Source organism: Bos grunniens, chromosome 9, assembly GCF_055505025.1.
Source record: "Bos grunniens cultivar Pamir isolate PY7600 chromosome 9, Bosgru_T2T1.0, whole genome shotgun sequence".
Classification (NCBI taxonomy): domain Eukaryota; kingdom Metazoa; phylum Chordata; class Mammalia; order Artiodactyla; family Bovidae; genus Bos; species Bos grunniens.
The window spans coordinates 40,844,309-40,863,676 of record NC_141173.1 but is presented as its reverse complement, the minus strand read 5'-3'; the positions used below and the strand labels follow the sequence as shown (position 1 = coordinate 40,863,676).

The window sequence follows — 19,368 nt, the reverse complement described above, 5'->3', positions numbered from 1 at the left end:
TTCTCTTGGCAAAACTCTGCTAGACTTTGCTCTGCTTCATTTTGTACTCCAAGGACAATTTTGCCTGTTATTCCAGGTACCTCTTAACTTTCTACTTTTGCATTCCAGTCCCCTATGATGAAAAGGACATCCTTTTTGTGTGTTAGTTCTAGAAGGTCTTGTAGGTCTTCATAGAACTGTTAACCTTCAACTTCTTCAGTATTACTGGTTAGGGCTTAGACTTGGATTACTGTGGTACTGAATGGTTTGCCTTGGAAACAAACAGAGATCATTCTGTCTTTTTTGAGATTGCACCCATGTACTGCATTTCGGACTTTTGTTGACTATGAGGGCTACTCCATTTCTTCTAAGGGATTCTTGCCCACAGTCATAGATATAATGGTCGTCTGAGTTAAATTTGCCCGTTCCAGTCCATTTTAATTCACTGATTCCTAAAATGTCAATGTTCACTCTTACCATCTCCTGTTTGACCACTTCCAATTTACCTTGATTCATGGACCTAACATTCCAGGTTCCTATGCACTGTTGTTCTTTACAGCATCAGACTTTATTTCTATCACCAGTCACATCCACAACTGGGTGTTGTTTCTGCTTTGGCTCTGTCTCTTCATTCTTTCTGGAGTTATTTCTCCACTCTTCTCCAGTAGCATATTGGGCCCCTACCGACCTGGGAGTTCATCTTTCAGAGTCATATCTTTTTGCATTTTCATACTGTTCATGGGGTTCTCAAGGCAAGAATCGTGAAGTGGTTTGCCATTCCCTTCTCCAGTGGACCACGTTTTGTCAGAACTCTCCACCATGACCTGTCCATCTTGGGTGGCCCTACACAGCATGGCTCATAGTTTGATTGAGTTAGACAAGGCTATGGTCCATGTGATCAGTTTGATTAGTTTTCTGTGATGGGCTTTTCATTCTGTCTGCTCTCTGATGGAAAAGGATAAGAGGCTTATGGAAGCTTCCTGATGGGAGAGACTGACTGTGGGGAAAACTTGTTCAGATCTTGTTCTAATGGGTGGGGCCATGCTCAGTAAATCTTTAATCCAACTTTCTGTTGATGGGTGGGGCTGTGTTCCCTGCCTGTTGAATATACCAAATGATCTATGCTATAATACTCCATTCTAAGTACTTGAAAATTGGCCTAAAATAATTCAAATCAATTCTACCCAATAACTATTTAAAAAACAGCTCCTAAAAAACTGTTAATTGCTTAGTCATGTCTGACTCTTTGCAGCCCTATGGACTGTAGCCAGCCATGCTCCTCTGCAGGCAAGAATACTTGAATGGGTTGCTATTTCCTTCTCTTTTCGACTCAGGGATCAAACTCAGATCTCCTGCATTGCAGGCAGATTCTTTACAGTCTGAGCCACTAGGGAAGCAATTCCAATCTATTCAACCCAGTAACTATTTAATAAACAGCCCCTATCTGGGGATCAACTGCCCAGACACTGTGTGCTAAGTTCTTCATAGATCTTCTGTCATTAATACGAACAATCTCACATAAAAGGTACTATCATCCTCGTTTTACAGAAAAATAAAACATGGCTCAGAGGGCTTAATCTGCTTGTGTCTTTCACACAACCAACAAGAGAAAAGGCTGGTATCAGGGTCCTTTGGGCTTGAGAGCCAGTGACCCCTCCCCACAGGGCAACATGGCCCAAACTCCCACCTACCCTCAAACAGCATTCAGAAAATGTCATCAATGTTGTTTTCCATGTAAATACTGTGATCAGAGCAACTGGGAGAACACCCCTGGATATCTAACTGGATCTCTCTAGTACATCAGAATGATGCCATAGCAAACAATAAAACCAATACAAAGTTTCTAAGGAAAGAGCTGTGCCAAAGACTTTTGGCAGCCAGCTTCTTTCTCTTCCTCAATTGCTAGCAAAATTAAAAACTGGACAGAATATTAACCATGTCTTTCATTGGTTTAGGGATAAGATAAACAGATTCCATCTGTAAAACCAAAAACCAGAAGTTTATCTCCAAATATAAATGCCTATATAATCTTAAATATCTGAAATCTCCTTGAAAAATCTCAAGAATGAAATTTCAATTCAAAATATCTATAAATAGCACAAAATTGAGCAAAATGTTAGTGGAATGAGAAAATGAGTGAGAGGCCCTCTTGCTATCTTTATAGAATAAAATTCTTTAGGGAATAGAGGCAGTGTTCTAAGAATAGAAAGAACATTTCTCCCTGAATACCCCATGACTCCCAAACACCACTACATTTTCATCTGACATCCTCAGGCAGCTTTCTTTTTCTCCCCCAAAGAAAAGGCAGGGACATATCTGGTGGCAACATCTCAACATCTCTGAATATTAGACGATGCATAGAATAAGAAAAAGAACATTACTGGGGAAATGTTTTCCATAATCTCACCAAAGAGCAGTAGAGGCAGCCAAGAAAAAGCTAGTAATCTGTTAACAAATGCTCTCCCTGACCTCCATTCCCATTCCCATAGAACAGAGGGCAGCTGAATAGCAGGAAGGAAACAAAGGAAAAGGGCCTAATCACCAATGGTCTCCAGGGCCTACTCTCCCACCCACTAACCACTTACGGAGTTCCCACTATAGACAATATGTGTGTGCACGCATGCACACTTGCTAAGTTGCTTCAGTCACGTCTGACTCTGTGAGACCCTATGGACTGTAGCCCACCAGGCTCCTCTGTCCATGGGATTCTCCAAGCAAGAATACTGGAATGGGTTGCCATGCCCTGCTCCACCTGTAGGCATCAGGAATACAAAAATAAATGGCATATTAGATTGGATTTCTCTATTAAACACTCCCCATAGAACACTGCACTTCTTTATAGCACTCATTACAGGATCATATTTCTGTCTTTTTAGACATGTGTTAAATCTTAAGATACTTGTTCATGGAAATGTAAAATGGTGCAGCCACTATGAAAAACTGTATGGCAGTTTCTCAAAAAAATTTAAAAATAGAATTACCACAGGATCCAGCAATTCCATTTCTGGGTCTACAGCCAAAAGAACTAGAGACGGGATTTTGAAAAGATATTTGCACACTCACTGTGAGCATTCTCACAATAGGCAAGAGGTGAAATAAACTCAGTTGTCCACTGACAGATAAAGGGACAAATAAAATTGTGTATATACATACAAAGGATTATGCAGCTTTAAAAAGAAAGGATTATTCAGCTTTAAAAAGAAAGAAACATGCTACAATATGAATGATGCTTGAGGACATTATGCTAAGTGAAATAAAACAGTCACAAAAAGAAAAGTACTGTATGATTCCATTTATAAGAGGCACCTAGCAAAGCTACATTTATTGAAACAGGAAGTGGGATGGTGGTTGCCAAGGGCTGGGGGAAGAGGGAAATCTGTGTTTAATGAGTGTAAAGTTTCAGTTGTGCAAGATGAAAATGTTCTAGAGATTCACAACAATGTGAACATACTCAGCACTACTTAAAAATAGTTAAGATAGTAAATTTTCTATTGTTGTTGTTCAGTCGCTAAGTCATGTCTGACTCTTTGTGACCGCACAGACTGCAGCACGCCAGGCTTCCCTGTTCTTCACTCTCTCTCAGAGCTTGCCCACGTTTGTGTCCACTGAGTCAGTGATGTTATCTAGCCATCTCATCCTCTGCTGCCCCCTTTTCTTTTTGCCTTCAATCTTTTCCAACATCAGGGTCTTTTCCAATGAGCTGGCTCTTCACCTCAGGTGGCCAAAGTATTGGAACTTCAGCTTCAGCATCAGTCCTTCCAATGAATAGTCAGGGTTGACTTCCTTATAATTGACTGGTTTGATCTCCTTGCAGTCCAAGGGACTCACAAGAGTCTTCTCCAGCACCACAATTCGTAAACATGAGCTTTCTTTATGGTACAGCTCTCACATTCATACATAACTACTGGGAAAACCATAGCTTTGACTACACAGACTCTCTGATGATCTCTCTGCTTTTTAACATGCCATCAAGGTTTGTCAAAGATTTCTTTTCAAGGAGCAAGCGTCTTTTAATTTCATGGCTGCAGTCACTGTCCACAGTGCTTTTGGACCCCAAGAAAACAAAATCTGTCACTGCTTCCACTTTTCCCTCTTCTATTTGCCATGAAGTAGTGATGGGACCAGATGCCATGATCTTCGTTTTTTAAATGTTGAGTTTCAAGCCAGCTTTTTCATTCTCCTCTCATCCTCATCAAAAGGCTCTTTAGTTCCTCTTCACTTTCTGCCACTAGAGTGGTATCATCTGCATATCTGAAGTTACTGATATTTCTCCCTGAAATCTTGATTCCAGCTTGTGATTCATCCAGGACCAATGTTTCATATGATGTATCCTGCATATAAGCTAAATAAGCAGGGTGACAATATATAGCCTTGATGTACTCCTTTCCCATTTGGAACCAGTCTCTTGTTCCATGTTCAATTCTAACTGTTGCTTCTTGACCTGCATACAGGTTTCTCAGAAGACAAGTACAGCGGTCTGGTATTCTCATCTTGTTAAGAATTTTCCACAGTTTTTTGTGATCCACGGAGTCAAAGGCTTTAGCATAGTCAATGAAACAGATGTTTTTTCTGGAATTCCCTTGCTTTTTCTATGACCCAGTAAATGTTGACAATTTGATCTCTGGTTCTTCTGCCTTTTCTAAACCCCACTTGTACATCTGGAAGTTCTCAGTTCACAGAAGGCTGAAACCTAGCTTGAAGAATTTTGAGCATAATTTTGCTAGCATGTGAAATGAGCGCAATTGTATGGTGGTTTGAACATTCTTTGGCATTGCCCTTCTTTAGGATTGAAATGAAAACTGACCTTTTGCAGTCCTATGGCTCCTGCTGAGTTTCCCAAATGTACTGACATACTGAGTGCAGCACTTTTACAGCATCATCCCTTGCACATCACTACAATTTTAAACAATTTTTAATTAACAAAAGACTTGTTTGTCCCTATATTTTTATTATTTAAGCACAAATCCTTGCATATAGAAGATGCTTAATATTTATTAGATAGACAGATGGAGGAATGGATAAATGGATGGATGGACTGGACAGATGGGAATGTGAAGAGAAGTGTAACATATAAACCAATAATTACTATGCCATGTAAATATTGAGAAATGGGCCCTGGATATATGAAGTGGAAAGTTCTTGCTATGACTGATTTTGACATAACATTTTTCACATAGAATTACTTTGTTTTATCAACCAACACCACAAAATAGATTCACTTCTATTCAGTTGATTAATTCTTATTTTTTCTTTTATTTCTCTTCACTACAATATAATCTGTCTTCTGACCTACATGATATTATAATAGAAAAATCCATTTTCTGTCACCTTTGCTTTTTATAGCTCCTCTCTTAATCCAAAAGGGTAATATGAAATAAAGCTTACACTCAACACTGCAGAAGAGGAAAGCAGGTGATAAGTTGCTTGCCTCTAGGTTATTAATCAGCTGTCCTCTAGGGCATAATGTTATGAAGCTGCACCATGTAATAAACAGAGGCAAAAAGAATAATCTCCATTTTCTGACTCTGAAGTGCAGGCATGTGCTATAAAACTAAATTGACATCTGTTAGCAGGCTTGTCACATGAATGGTTTTTTCCCGCAGAATCTGGAATAAATTAGATCTTAAAATAAAACTTGGAACAGAGAGGCTGCTTTACATAATTCCTTCTAATGTTGTGCTGTGAACCTATCACACTGATTTTAAAGAGAAGTTCTTATAAGAAATGTTTCATTATCATTTTAATTGCAAAAATGTTGAATGCCACTCCATGCTAGGAAATTTGTGTTTTTTAAAAAGGTCCTTATGTTTTTAACTAAAAAGTGGCAAATGAAAATTTCCTTTTCTAATATTTCACAGCTGAAAAAGAAATCAGCTAACCTCCAACTAAAAGCGTGACCACCTTTCCCCAAGCACTTGGAGCCAGCTTCATGGGTGGTTTATTATGCATGGGCACCTCAGAGGCTGACATAGCTGTGCTCCTGAGGCAGAAATCACCAACCTGGGTGTGACCTCACAGATTTGTTCAGGAATCTCTCCCTCAGAGGATTCATTAATATGATAGCAACTTCTTGGGGCTCTCTTACTGTCAAAAGGCATTAAGCATTTTTTAACACACATAAAGTAACTTGCCAAGCTGCCTGACCTAGTGAATCTGAGCTGCATAGTGCCAAATGTAGTAACATTCCTCTGTCGACCTACTGTTAGGAAAGGAGTCATGAAAAAGGAAACCTTTATGGGCACCTGGAGCTTAGAGCCTCCCTCGCCTCCCTCAGGATTCACTTAGCTCTCATTCCCCAAAGGTTGTCAAAATGGCAAGATTCTCAGACAAATGTGCCAACCTTGGTACACAGCAACAAAGAAAAACAAATGCCGGCTCTCTGGAGGCTAATTTCCTCCATATGTGAAATCTTCCTCTTTGGTAATAATAACAGGTCCCTCGGAAAGTCTTGAAGGAGCGAGAGTCAGTCACAATGCTCTATAAAATAAAGTCCCAAAGCTGGCTCCAAGAATACCCCTCATTCATCTCTATCACCAGCATCAGTTTATTTGCTGGACAGTCTTCTCAAATGGCAGAGATCTGTACCACTCACCCTACAATAAGGAAGACTAAGGCACAGAGGCCACAGAGACTTAGTGAGGAGCCAGGGAGTGGCCCCCAAAGCTGACGGCCAGGATCTGGACCCCCTTCCTGTTTAAAGCATCCTATGCATAGCAGGGGATGAGCGATTTGCAAATGGAAGCTGAGCTTCTGAAGTCCTCTCTATCCATGGAGGCTTCTCAAACGGTGATCTTCATACCACCTGGGGTAGAATGGGGTGGGGTTGGTTAAAAATACAGATTTCCTGAGCTCCATGCCAGACTAGCTAAATCAGAATCTCTGAGCTTGGTCCTGGGTCTGACATCTGAGTCAAGGTCCCTTAAGAAGACTGGATTCTCTGTGGCATGTTACTGTTACTTTTGGTTTGTTTTCTGGTGTTCTGAAATCTGAGAACCTGTAGTTACACAGGTGAGAGTGGGTCTCCAGATTCCAGAGCACTGTTCACACACAATCTTTCCAGTCATGGCTTTTGGCCAAGGGAAACCAAAGGAGAGAACATCTAAGGAAACAAAAACTGTAGCTCAATCCGGATTCACTGAGTGGTTTGAAAATCATTAAGAAGAGTCAAGACTTTTTGTTTCACAGCAAATCTCACCATTATAGATGAGTAAATATGGTAAAAACCCAAAACTCGTTTCCTCAATATTGAGTGCACAAAGTTCTCGACTCACATCTTCAGAACGACTTGTCCTTAGGGTCCACTGCAGATTGATGGAGGAAGAAAGATGTCTCTGCATTTCAAATCGCAATTCAGTACCATGAATGACTCATTACTCTTAAATTGCCACTGGCTTATTTCACAGAAACACAGCACCATCATGATTAAATATAATAGCTATTCTGCAAGATGAAGTTGCCTTCAAATACACAGAAAGATACACATCTCTCTTTGAAATAAAAGGACTATAAACAAGTCTAAGATTCCTCTGGACCGTAAAAGAATCACCTGGACTTCTACCTTTATCACAGCATATCTTGTTTCCATGCAGTTTTCCATCCAAATGTTCTTTTGAAATATCAGTGACTAAAGCCTCTGGATGCTCATGCTGCTACTGATTAATTCCATAGTAGGTTGTAGGAAAAGGAAAATTATTCAAATTTTGATATCCTGCCTGTTTTATTTAGAAAGGTACCAGGGAGAAAGTCAGGTGGACAAGGATATATTTCCTGAGCACTTCACTAGTCAGGATGGGGCGATATACAACAAAGGGTATCTTGGATACACAGTTTAGATGGGAGCACACGCCTGAGAAGCAGAAGTCCACCTGCAGGCTAATGCCATTAGCCATCTAGGACTCAGGTGTGTCTGGGCCTTGCACGGGTATAGCAGATGACCAGGTGACATTTTCATGAAGGAGAAGAAAAAATTTCTCCTGAGAAAAAATTTGTCCCAGAAAAACAGCATGTCTAGTACAGAAAGCTGGTATAATAGGCTGGCATAGGGAGAAAATGACCTGGAGGATGGATGTGCCTCACTCCACCCTGGGTAAGGACTCAGGCTAGAGCGAGAGGACATCGGAGAGCACAGAGAGGCTCGGGTCCGAGCGATGACATTTACTGTCAATACCCTCTGCTCCTGTGTTTCTCAGACTGTGGTGCAGACATTGCTACTCAATGTATGGTCCCTAATCAGCAGGATCAGCATTGTCTGGGAGCGTCCTAGAAATACAGAGTCTCGGACCTCACCCCAAACCTCCTAAGTCAACATCTACTTTTTCATTAGATTCTCCAGGTGGTTCACATACATAATAATATACAAGAAACATTGGTACAGAATATGATTGGAGGCAATATAAATAAGCATTTCAAAATCTTTTATTAAGGCATTTTTAATGTATATAGGAAAACAACTGGAACAGTTGACTATTGAGTTGGTAGATACTATTTCTGTAGGTAATTCTAAGGAAGGAAGGTGAATCAGTTAAAAAAAAAAAAATGAAGGCAAGATGCACACCCTCCCCGTTGTACCAAACACAAAGCAAAAAAGAGAATGCTAAGGGAGGGAGGGGACAGAAAGATCAAAGCAGGGCTCAAAAACAAGGTGAACATCTCCAGGGACCAGAACATAGAGCAGTAAGCAGGACTGAAGCCGGGACATACTGGGCTCTGCCATAAAGCAGGTAGCAGAGGTCCTGGGGTGCATCTCCTACAAAGAACAGAAACTAAAAGTACTTCCATGACAAAGCAGCTGAGCCACATTCACTGATTCAAGCCAAAGGCTGAAGTGGAGTTCCCTGGACTCAGAAAGGAGACCAAAATAAACTGCTGAAAACCACTAACTGGGGCTATGGCTTAAAACTAGTCATTGGTCTAGGGAAGTAAGAGAAGACAAACTCACTCTTACAAACAGCAAATGAGCCAGGTCCAGACGATTCAGTAACTGGATATTCCCATTAACACTGAAGAAGCAGGAGCCCCCAGATGCTCATATAAGACCGGGTCCTGAAGGCTATTGTAAAATCACTAGGCAGAGAAGGGTGGAACAAAAAAGTAAAGAAAAAAGCAAAACCAAACCAAAAACTTTCCACTGAAAATGAGCTAACAGACTGAACTTGAAAATACACACAAAATCAAATGATGAAAAACAGCCAACCAAAACAATAACTGGAACATTACTTCATTGAGAGAGTAAATTAATTTTGTTGAACAGTCTGACTAAATTTTAAGTATGTTTAGGGCAAAAGCAGGAAGTCAAGAGATACCTGGGTAACATGGAAGTTTCTTCTCAGAGTACAAAATAAAGCAGGGCAAAGTCTAACAGAGTTTTGTCAAGAGAACACACTGGTCATAGAAAACATGCTCTTCCAATAACACAAGAGACAACTCTACACATAAACATCACCAGATGGTCAATACCAAAATCAGATTGATTATATTCCTTGCAGCCAAAAATGAAGAAGCTCTATATAGTCAGCAAAAATGAGACCTGGAGCTGACTGTGGCTCAGATTATCACCTCCTTACTGCAAAATTCAGGCTTAAGTTGAAGAAAGTAGGCAAACCACTAGGCCATTCCATTATGACCAAATCAAATCCCTTATGATTATATAGTAGAAGTGACAAATAAATTCAAAGGATTAAATCTGACAGAGTCCCTGAAGAACTATGGATGGTGGTTCATAACACTATACAGCAGGCGATGACCAAAACCATCCAAAGGGAAAAAAAAATGCAAGAAGGCAAAATGGTTGTCTGAGGAGGCCTTAAAAATATTTGAGGAAAGAAGAGAAGTGAAAGGCAAAGGAGAAAGGGAAAAATATATCCAAATGAACACAGAGTTCCAGAGAATAGTAAAGAGAGAAAAGAAAACCTTCTTAAGCAAACAATCCAAAGAAATAGAGGAAAACAATAGAATGTGAAATACTAGAGATCTCTTCAAGAAAACTGGAGATATCAAGGGAAAATTTCATGAAAAGATAGGCACAGTAAAAGACAGAAATGGCCAGGACCTAGAAGAAGAAGAAGAGATTAAGAAAAGGTGGCAAGAATACACAGTAGAACTATACAAAAAAGAACTTAACAACCCAGATAATCATGATGGTGTGGTCACTCACCTAGAGACAGACACCCTGGAGTGTGAAGTCAAGTGAGACTTAGGAAGCATTACTAAAACAAAGCTAGTGGAGGTGATGGAATTCCAGCTGAGCTATTTCAAATCCTAAAGCATGATGCTATTAAAATGCTGCAGTAAATATGCCAGCAAATTTTGAAAACTCAGCAGTGACCAGAGGACTGGAAAAGGTCAGTTTTCATTCTAATCCCAAAGAAGGACAATGTCAAAGATGTTCAAACTACTATACAATTGTGTTCATTTCATATGCTAGCAAGGTTATGCTCAAAATCCTTCAAGCTAAGCTTCAGCACTATGTGAACTAAGAACTTCCAGATGTACAAGCTGGTTTCAGAAAAGGCAGAGGAACCAAAGATCAAATTGCCAACATCCGCTGAATCATAGAAGAAGCAAGAGAATTCCAGAAAAACATCTACTTCTGCTTCACTGACTATGCTAAAGCCTTTGACTGTGTGGATCACAACAAATTGTGGAAAATTCTTAAAGAGATGGGAATACCAGACCACCTTATCTGTCTCCTGAGAAACCTGTGTGTGGGTCAAGGAACAACAGTTAGAATCGGACATGGAACAACAGACTAGTTCAAAACTGAGAAAGGAGTATGACAAGGCTGTATATTTGTCCCCCTGCTTATTGAACTTACATGCAGAGTGAAAGTGAAAGTTGTTCAGTCGTGTCCAACTCTGCAACCCCATGGACTACACAGTCCATGGAATTCTCCTGGCCAGAATACTAGAATGGGTAGCCATTCCTTTCTCCAGGGGATCTTCCCAACCCAGGGATCAAACCCAGGTCTCCTGCATTACAGGTGGATTCTTTACCAGCTGAGCTATCAGGAAATCCCAATATGCAGAGTACATCACGTGAAGTGCTGGGATGGATGAATCACAAGCTGGAATCAAGATTGCCGAGACAAATATCAACAACCTCAGATATGCAGATGATACCGCTCTAATGGCAGAAAGTGAAGAGGAACTAAAGAGCAGTTTGATGAGGGTGAAATAGGAGAGTGAAAAAGCTGATTTGAAACTCAATATTCAAAAAACTAAGATCATGGGATCCGGCTCCATCACTTTATGGCAAATAGAAGGGGAAACAGTGGAAGCAGTGACAAATTTTATTTTCTTAGGGTCCAAAATCACTGTGGGCGATGACTTGGCCATGAAATTAAAAGATGTTCTTTGGAAGGAAAACTATGACAAACCTAGACAGCATATTAAAAAACAGAGGGGGAGGGAAGGGGGTGGGGTTCAGGATGGGGAACATGTGTACACTCGGGGCAGATTCATGTTGATGCATGGCAAAACCAATACAATATTGTAAAATTAAAAAAAAAATTTTTTTAATTCTAAAAAAATAAATAAATAAAAAACAGAGACATCACTCTGCCAACAAAGGTCCATAGAATCAAAGCTATGATTTTTCCAGTAGAGAGGTGTGGATGTGAGAGCTGGACCATAAAGAAAACTGAGCGCCGAATAAGTGATGCTTTCAAATTATGGTGCTGGAGAAAATTCTTGAAGTCCCTTGGACAGCAAGGAGATCAAACCAGTCAATCCTAAAGGAAATCAACCCTGAATATTCATTGGAAGGAGTGATGCTGAAGCTGAAGCTCCAATACTTTGGCCACCTGACGCGAAGAACTGACTCATTGGAAAAGACCCTGATGCTGGTCTTCTGAGGGCAAGAGGAGAAGGTGACAGCAGAGGATAAGATGGTTAAACAGCATCACTGATTCAATGGGCATGAATTTGAGCAAACTCCTAGAGATCGTGAAGGACAGGGAAGCCTGGCGTGCTGCAGTACAAAGAGTCAGACACGACTTACTGACTGGAAAACAATAACAACAGGCTGTACACAAACTAAAACTGTATCTAAAAAATATGAAAATAAAGGACTCTATAATAGCATTTCATATAAAACTAACCCCCCTCCCCCAAAAAAAGTTTGTATGGCAGAATCAACAGCAGACAAAACAGAACTTAAGGCAAAAGGGATTTCTAGAAATAAAAAGAGACATAATATATACACATGGTGGAATGTTTTTCCTGAAAGTGTCTATCATTTTCCATTTCCAACACCAAAGCAGGAACAGTATTCCTAATAAGCATTTCAGGGTAGCGGAGTATCGACATATTGCTTATATGTGCAAACTCGATAAGCAAGAAGTAAAGGGAATCTTTCTGTGGTTTAATTTCAAAGTTTGTATTCTCTTAAACACAGCACCAACCACACAACAGAACTGTTGTTTTGTAATTAATGGCAGGCTCTCTGCCCAGGGAAGCAGAAAGTGGCATTCCCTTCAGAGTCCAAGGCAACACACAACCTTGGGGACAGAGTCCTGGGTAAGGGAGGACTTACCTGCCAGGGCTGAACAGGCAGGAAGTCCAGCTCCAGCTTCATCACCTGACTGGTATCCCCAGCCACAAGGTCTACATCAGCTCTGTATTACTTCTCAGCAGCTTCTTTCACTTGCATACAGCACAGTATTTACTTTCTATACAATCACCAGCAAAGCTGTTTGGTGCCCTGAGTCAGTTAACAAGAATAGTCTATGACCAAATCTGGAGGACCAATTCCCTTCAATTTCACACAAAGATTTCATTAAAAAAAAAAAAAAAAAAAAAACTCGTAACTAGCATTAGGTGCAGTTAGCAATTTCCAGAGAAATCACTGATATATTTTCCCTGGAACAAAGAAAGGTAAAAAAGCTTCTATAAAATTTAGTAAAAACTTACTGAAATTATTAGAGGGGTGGCATGGGGAGGAAGATGGGAGGGAGGTTCAAAAAGGAGGGGATATATGTATACCTATGGCTGATTCATGTTGAGGTTTGACAGAAAACAGCAAAATTCTGTAAAGCAATTATCCTTCAATAAAAAATAAATTAATGAAAAAACTTACTGAAATTATTAATAAATAATTTCAATTTACAATCAAATGACAAATTCACTCCAGGCACTCTGCTGGAAGTTTTCACCCTGTGTTCTCTGCTCTAATTCTCAGAAACAATCCATTTAGGTAGTATCATTGTCCCCATTTTATTGACAATCAAATTGAGGGCCAGAAAGGTTAAATGACTTGCTTGAGAACCCATGCCTCAAACCTAGAGTAATGAGTCTTACAAAGGTAAGCTCTAATGCAGTCCTGTTATTCATATTATTATCAGCATGATTATGACTGAAAATAATTTCTCATTAACCAGCCTGGATCATTTAGGGATACTCTGTGTAATAAAGTCTTATGATTAATATAAGCAGAAACCTCAGATTCGATATTTCTAATCACATTCCGGAAAAATTTGGATGCATAGTTACAGCAATAAGCACTCAGCCAAAAGCAGACAGTTAATCATTCCAAATAATGCTAAATCCAGGTGATATTATTCCCTGACAGACTGGGCTTCTCATGCACATGCTTTTGCTGATGCAGCTGCTTCTCACTTGATGCTTTAGAAAGGTTTTTTGATTTACGGTTTGAAGTTAAAATTACCAGAGAGTTTTAAAAGCAGTATGAAAGCCATATGCATCTTACTGTCACCATCTTAAGACTCTGCCTTTCATTTTTGCCTACATTTTTGCCTGAGTGACTAGAATCTAGGTATTAAAGATAAGAAAAATAACCGCCTAAAATGGAAAAATCACAAAACTATATGAGATATTTTAAAGTCATGAAGTGAAAACAAAATAACAAAACCCCTTTGGTTTCTATAGTCACTTTCAGGAAAAATAAGTGAAGGAGGCAAGGCAAACACACTGACATTTTTTAGTGTGTTTTTCCTATTTGTTTTCCCTGCCAGAGATACATCCTATTTATCAGGGTCTGTACACATGCTGAAAAATGAAAACCGACCTTGTCTGCTGCAGGCCAGAACCGAGGTTTCCTTTTATCTGGCACCACGTAGCTCCTAGAAGCATGTTCCTAATGGAAGCAATCATTCACCAATGGCTTTAGATTTTGTTGTTTTTGTTTTAAAGCATTTACCCAAAAAAAATCTTTATGAAAGAATATCAGTATCTTTTAAATTTTCAACAAGGGATGTTTTTTTTTAAGGGGAAAATACATACATGGCAATTGTGAGCCAGATCACTTTCATTATTTATGGGGTTTTCTTTCCTCCATTTTTTTTTTTTTTGTGGTAAAATGCACATAACATAAAATTACCACCTTAATAATTTTTACATGTCATTATTAGTGTTTTCAATAAAAATAATAGCCCTAGGAATATAAAAAAAATCCTTTAAAACATTTTTCCTTTTTAGGAGTCTCTGTAAATATTTCTTCTGTGTGAGAAGCAGTGTTATAAGAGGCATGATATTTTATCTACAGCATAAAGGTTTGCCCACTGCAGCTCCCATGGAGTGAAACAATTCAGGTGCCTACCTCGTAGACATTTTTCATACAATATGTGGCATAGATAAATTATATCCACAGATCACTTTTTGAAGTCTCATTTTAGCCTCACATTTACCAAATCTTTGGCTAAAATATTATCAAAAAAAGCAAAATGGCTTTGTGTTTCACCTCTAGACACTCAGTCTTTTCTTTGAAGAATGGGGGTGGAGGACCAGGGTATAAAAAGCATGAAGGCGGAGCAGTAAGACTCCTAGATGAATGCAAAGAATGAGTAGTTAGCTCTTTGAACAATCTAGAGTTGACATGTCAAAGGGTCAAGGCAATAATCTTCAGCCACCAAAAAAAAAAAAAAAAAACCATCTATGAAGGTAACAAACAGCAAAAACAAAATAATATTCTGAAAAATGCTTTCACTTCTTTGGGTTCTGTTCAAAGATTTTTATCCCCAAACTCCTATATGTGTTTCATTAAGGCTCCTAACTACTACCATGCTAGTTTCTCTCAATGGCAAATCAAAATACAAACACAAAATTCAAAACACATGTTAAAAGAACACAAAATTCTTTGAAGTTGTTCTTGAAGAAGTTCCTGCTGTCCAATTAAAGAAAGTTTTTTCTGTTTTTTGGATTTTTTTAAAAGAGGAGGCTGAAGAAGAGGGGGAAGGGAAGGAAAAAGAACAATGCAGAGGAAGTCTTTTTATTAAAGATCAAGCAGCCAATTCAAGTTTAAAATTGAATTCCATATATATACTGTGTCTCAGGAACACCCATTCTGGCATGTCCTAAATTACATGCCATCTCTGGGGATAATAAGCCAAGGGAGGCTAAGCCCAAGAAGGGTTGCCAATCAAATGCAAAACAACTACACTCAGGAGAATTTCTCTAGCATCTACGTACAGAATGTGGTTGGTCACATTTACACTAAAAACTGCTTTCAAAAAACACAGTTCAAAGATAAAGTTTCCTTTTGCTATCCATTCACAATACAATATTTATAGAGATTTGACATCTTTTGATATAATTGTATCAGTTGCAATACACATAATATCCATTCAGTTTTACAAAGTACATTTTAATCAAAGCTACACATATCTTCTGACCTTTAAGAGCCTGGAGACCCAAAATCATTGTTACAACAGTGAGAAACATGATACACAAGCAATCTCTTATCAAACATAAACCTGGCTCTGATTACTTTTTGTATTTGAAGCAGATATAAGTAGTTTGCTCTGTCTGGAAATTTAAAATCAATTGCCAAATGGAAACGGTACTCTTGAGCCCACCATCAGAGTTAGTTTCTTATTCTCCTTGCTGAGTCTTGGTCAAAACCTTAAGCACTACTCAACAGCAACTAAAACCTTGAAATCAATTTAAATATCTCTATCCTTGCCAAAATATTATATCTACAGAGCAGACTCTATAAATAATAATAAGGTTAAAACTGAACTTTCAACTATCCAATCCTTGATTTGCATTAAAAAAACAAGCTAACAGCTTATGAGTTTGTTCACTTTAACTATGAAATCAAATGAAACATCTGACCTTGTGATGCCCAAATTCATTCAAAATGGCTCCCAGTTTTCTGGTGTTGCCATACGGCTTTTGGGCAGCAACAGCTGGATGGGGGTCCCGCCAATCGATGGACAAACGGTGAAACCAAAGACGCTCACTTTCCAGAACATGAGCTGATTTAACACTAGGATCAAAACGATGGACTTCACATCCATTGCTGGCCATGCCAACCTCAAAATGGGTATCATCACTTCCTAGGCTGAAAGAAAGAGGACAGAAATCAGTAACAAAAAAAATATAATGAACAAAAAGTGTTAACTGACAGAAACGATAGTGCCGAGGCCAACTTTCTTAGCCATATCAAGCCTTCTCCTATTTTAGAACATGGCTGGTTATACACATTCAATAAACCTTCCTTCACAAAAAGCATTAACGCTAAAAGCTTCTGGATAAAAGAGAGAAATTAGGTGCCAAATGCAGACTAGAGAATCACATGTTCAAACGTGTAAAAGCATATCAAATTGATTTTTTTAAAGATATAAGCTATAGTATCAATGAAACAAAGACTATCTAGTCGTCTCAGAAGATATTCTCAGAATATGTCAAAAATAAAAAGTCCAAGCATCAGTTCCCTTAGGGAGAGGTGCATTCTGCTAACAAGGTAATTTGTCTTCCTTGTGATGGCCATGGTGCTGTGCATGCAGTTTGAATTAAAACAACAGCTGCTTTCTTTAGAAATGGGGTGTATTTTAAATAGCACAGTTAAAGAAAAAAGGCAGACGTCTGTGGTTCTACTGAATCTGGTACTCAAGAAGCAAAAGAGGTATATCACCTCAATTCACTCAAGCGAGGGGAAGAAATTTGGAATTAATTGTACTTAAGCACCCAGTTAGGTAACACATTGTGGAATATTCATATACTTACAAATTTCTAATTTACTGAGAAATATTTCTTACTTAGTGATGTAAGATTCATAGCTTTGATTAAATCATTATTTTGAATGAAAAACATTAAATTAACCAAGAGAGGATGATTTTTTTAATAGTAAGTATGACTTTTCTGCCCAAATGTGCCCAAAAGATGTGATTAAAGATACCAAGATCGCCAAGTACCAGTAATGCATTGGCCAATCTTGAACCCAGTGCAGAAATGCATCATTCTCTTAGACTCTACTATTTTAGACTATTTTATCATTTGGAAATATATAAGCTCATTAGATGACAATTTAGTTAACCAAAATAAGTCTTCAGTACAGAGATCTTCCACCTAGACATTCTTAATACTCTATTTGCCTTGTTCTTTCTTTCCCTTTATTCCCACTACATCGCTTCATTCTCATTGGACCCATGTCATATCAGCCTTCTGCTATTCTTCAGCTCTAATTCACTTGACAATTTTGGCTAGAAAAAGATTCAGCACTCTTCTCACAAACACTCCCATTCCTTCTACCCAAGAGATCCTGTTTCCTGTATTGAACCTCCTCCTGAGCCCACACAGCTCAGACCACCATAGTCTCTATCTGAGCTTTTTCCCAGTTTGTTCATTATCTAATCTGGGGTTGCAAGCTGACTTGCTGGGCCTAACTCTTCACCCCTTCATCCACACTACTGCCATGCTCACCATGGATGGAGTGTCCTTTCTTGCCCCTGGATTTTTTGGCTTGACTATGTGACTTGCATTTTAGAAGAAAGGGACATGATGCTAGTCCTGATCCTAGGCTTTGAGCACTTTAGTTTACTCTCTTGTACCATTATTGTGATTAAAAAAACATACTGGATAGTTTGCTGGGCTCAGAAAAGAAACTAAAAACAAGAAGCAGAGCTGCCCCAGACAATCCACTGACCTTCTATGAAACACAGAGCTGCCCTCAGCCATCTCAGCCTGAAGTAGAGTCTCTCAGCTGAACCTAACCTGGATCGATTGAAATTCAACTGATTTGCAGACATATAAACAATAATAAATAATGGTTTTAAGCTACTGAGTTTTAGAGTGACTTGTTACACAGCAATAGCTAACTGACAAACCTGGCATTAAATGTAAATCCAAGAGTTGCAATAGTAAAAGTGAAAGTCACTAAGTCACGTCCAACTCTTTGTGACCCCATTGACTATACAGTCCGATGGAATTCTCCAGGCCAGAATACTGGAGTGGGTACCCTTCTCCAGGGGATCTTCCTAACTCAGGGATCAAACCCAGGTCTTCTGCCTTGCAGGCACATTCTTTATTAGCTAAGCCACAAGGGAAGCTCAAGAATACTGGATTGGGTAGCCTATCCCTTCTCCAGGAGATCTTCCCAACTCTGGAATTGAACCAAGGTCTCCTGCATTGTGGGCAGATTCTTTACCAACTGAGCTATTAGGGAAGCAATAGATACCACAACTGTGTGGATCACAATAAACTGTGGAAATTTCTTAAAGAGATGGGAATACCAGACCATCTGACCTGTCTCTTGAGAAACCTGTATGCAGGTCAGGAAGCAACAGTTAGAACTGGACATGGAACAACACACTGGTTCCAAATAGGAAAAGGAGTACGTCAAGGCTGTATATTGTCACCCTGCTTATTTAACTTATATGCAGAGTACATCATGAGAAACGCTGGGCTGGAGGAAGCACAAGCTGGAATCAAGACTGCCGGGAGAAATATCAATAACTTCAGATATGGAGATGACACCACTCTTATGGCAGAAAGTGAAGAGGAACTAAAAAGCCTCTTGATGAAAGTGAAAGAGGAGAGTGAAAAAGTTGGCTTAAACCTCAACATTCAGAAAACTAAGATCATGGCATCCAGTCCCATCACTTCATGGGAAATAGATGGGGAAACAGTGGAAACAGTTCAGACTTTATTTTTGGGTGCTCCAAAATCAATGCAGATGGTGATTGCAGCCATGAAATTAAAAGATGCTTACTCCTTGGAAGGAAAGTTATGACCAACCTAGATAGCATATTGAAAAGCAGAGACATTACTTTGCCAACAAAGGTCCGTCTAGTCAAGGCTATGGTTTTTCCAGTGGTCATGTATGGATGTGAGAGTTGGACGGTAAAGAAAGCTGAGCGCCGAAGAAATGATACTTTTGAACTGTGGTGCTGGAGAAGACTCTTGAGAGTCCCTTGGATTGCAAGGAGATCCAACCAGTCCATCCTAAAGGAGATTAGACCTGGGTATTCATTGGAAGGACTGATGTTGAAGCTGAAACTCCAATACTTTGGCCACCTCATGTGAAGAGTTGACTCATTTGAAAAGACCCTAATACTGGGAAGGATTGGGGGCAGGAGGAGAAGGGGACGACAGAGGATGAGATGGCTGGATGGCATCACCGACTCAACGCACATGGGTTTGGGTAGACTCCGGG

The 19,368-nt window shown here is 39.3% G+C and overlaps 1 protein-coding gene across 3 annotated transcripts in view; it reads right to left on the bottom strand.

Annotated features, from left to right (window-relative positions):
• The window catches only part of METTL24 (methyltransferase like 24), a 130,811-nt gene that overhangs the window by 43,695 nt on the left and 67,748 nt on the right, over positions 1 to 19,368 (bottom strand). For 2 of the 3 annotated variants that reach the window (XM_086317365.1, XM_086317366.1), the window contains exon 4: positions 16,047 to 16,275. In XM_086317365.1, the coding sequence (XP_086173491.1) occupies positions 16,047 to 16,275 (229 nt within the window). Of the gene's footprint in view, positions 1 to 14,001; positions 14,071 to 16,046; positions 16,276 to 19,368 lie in introns of all 3 variants that reach the window. The other variant, XM_086317364.1, reaches the window with a different exon arrangement.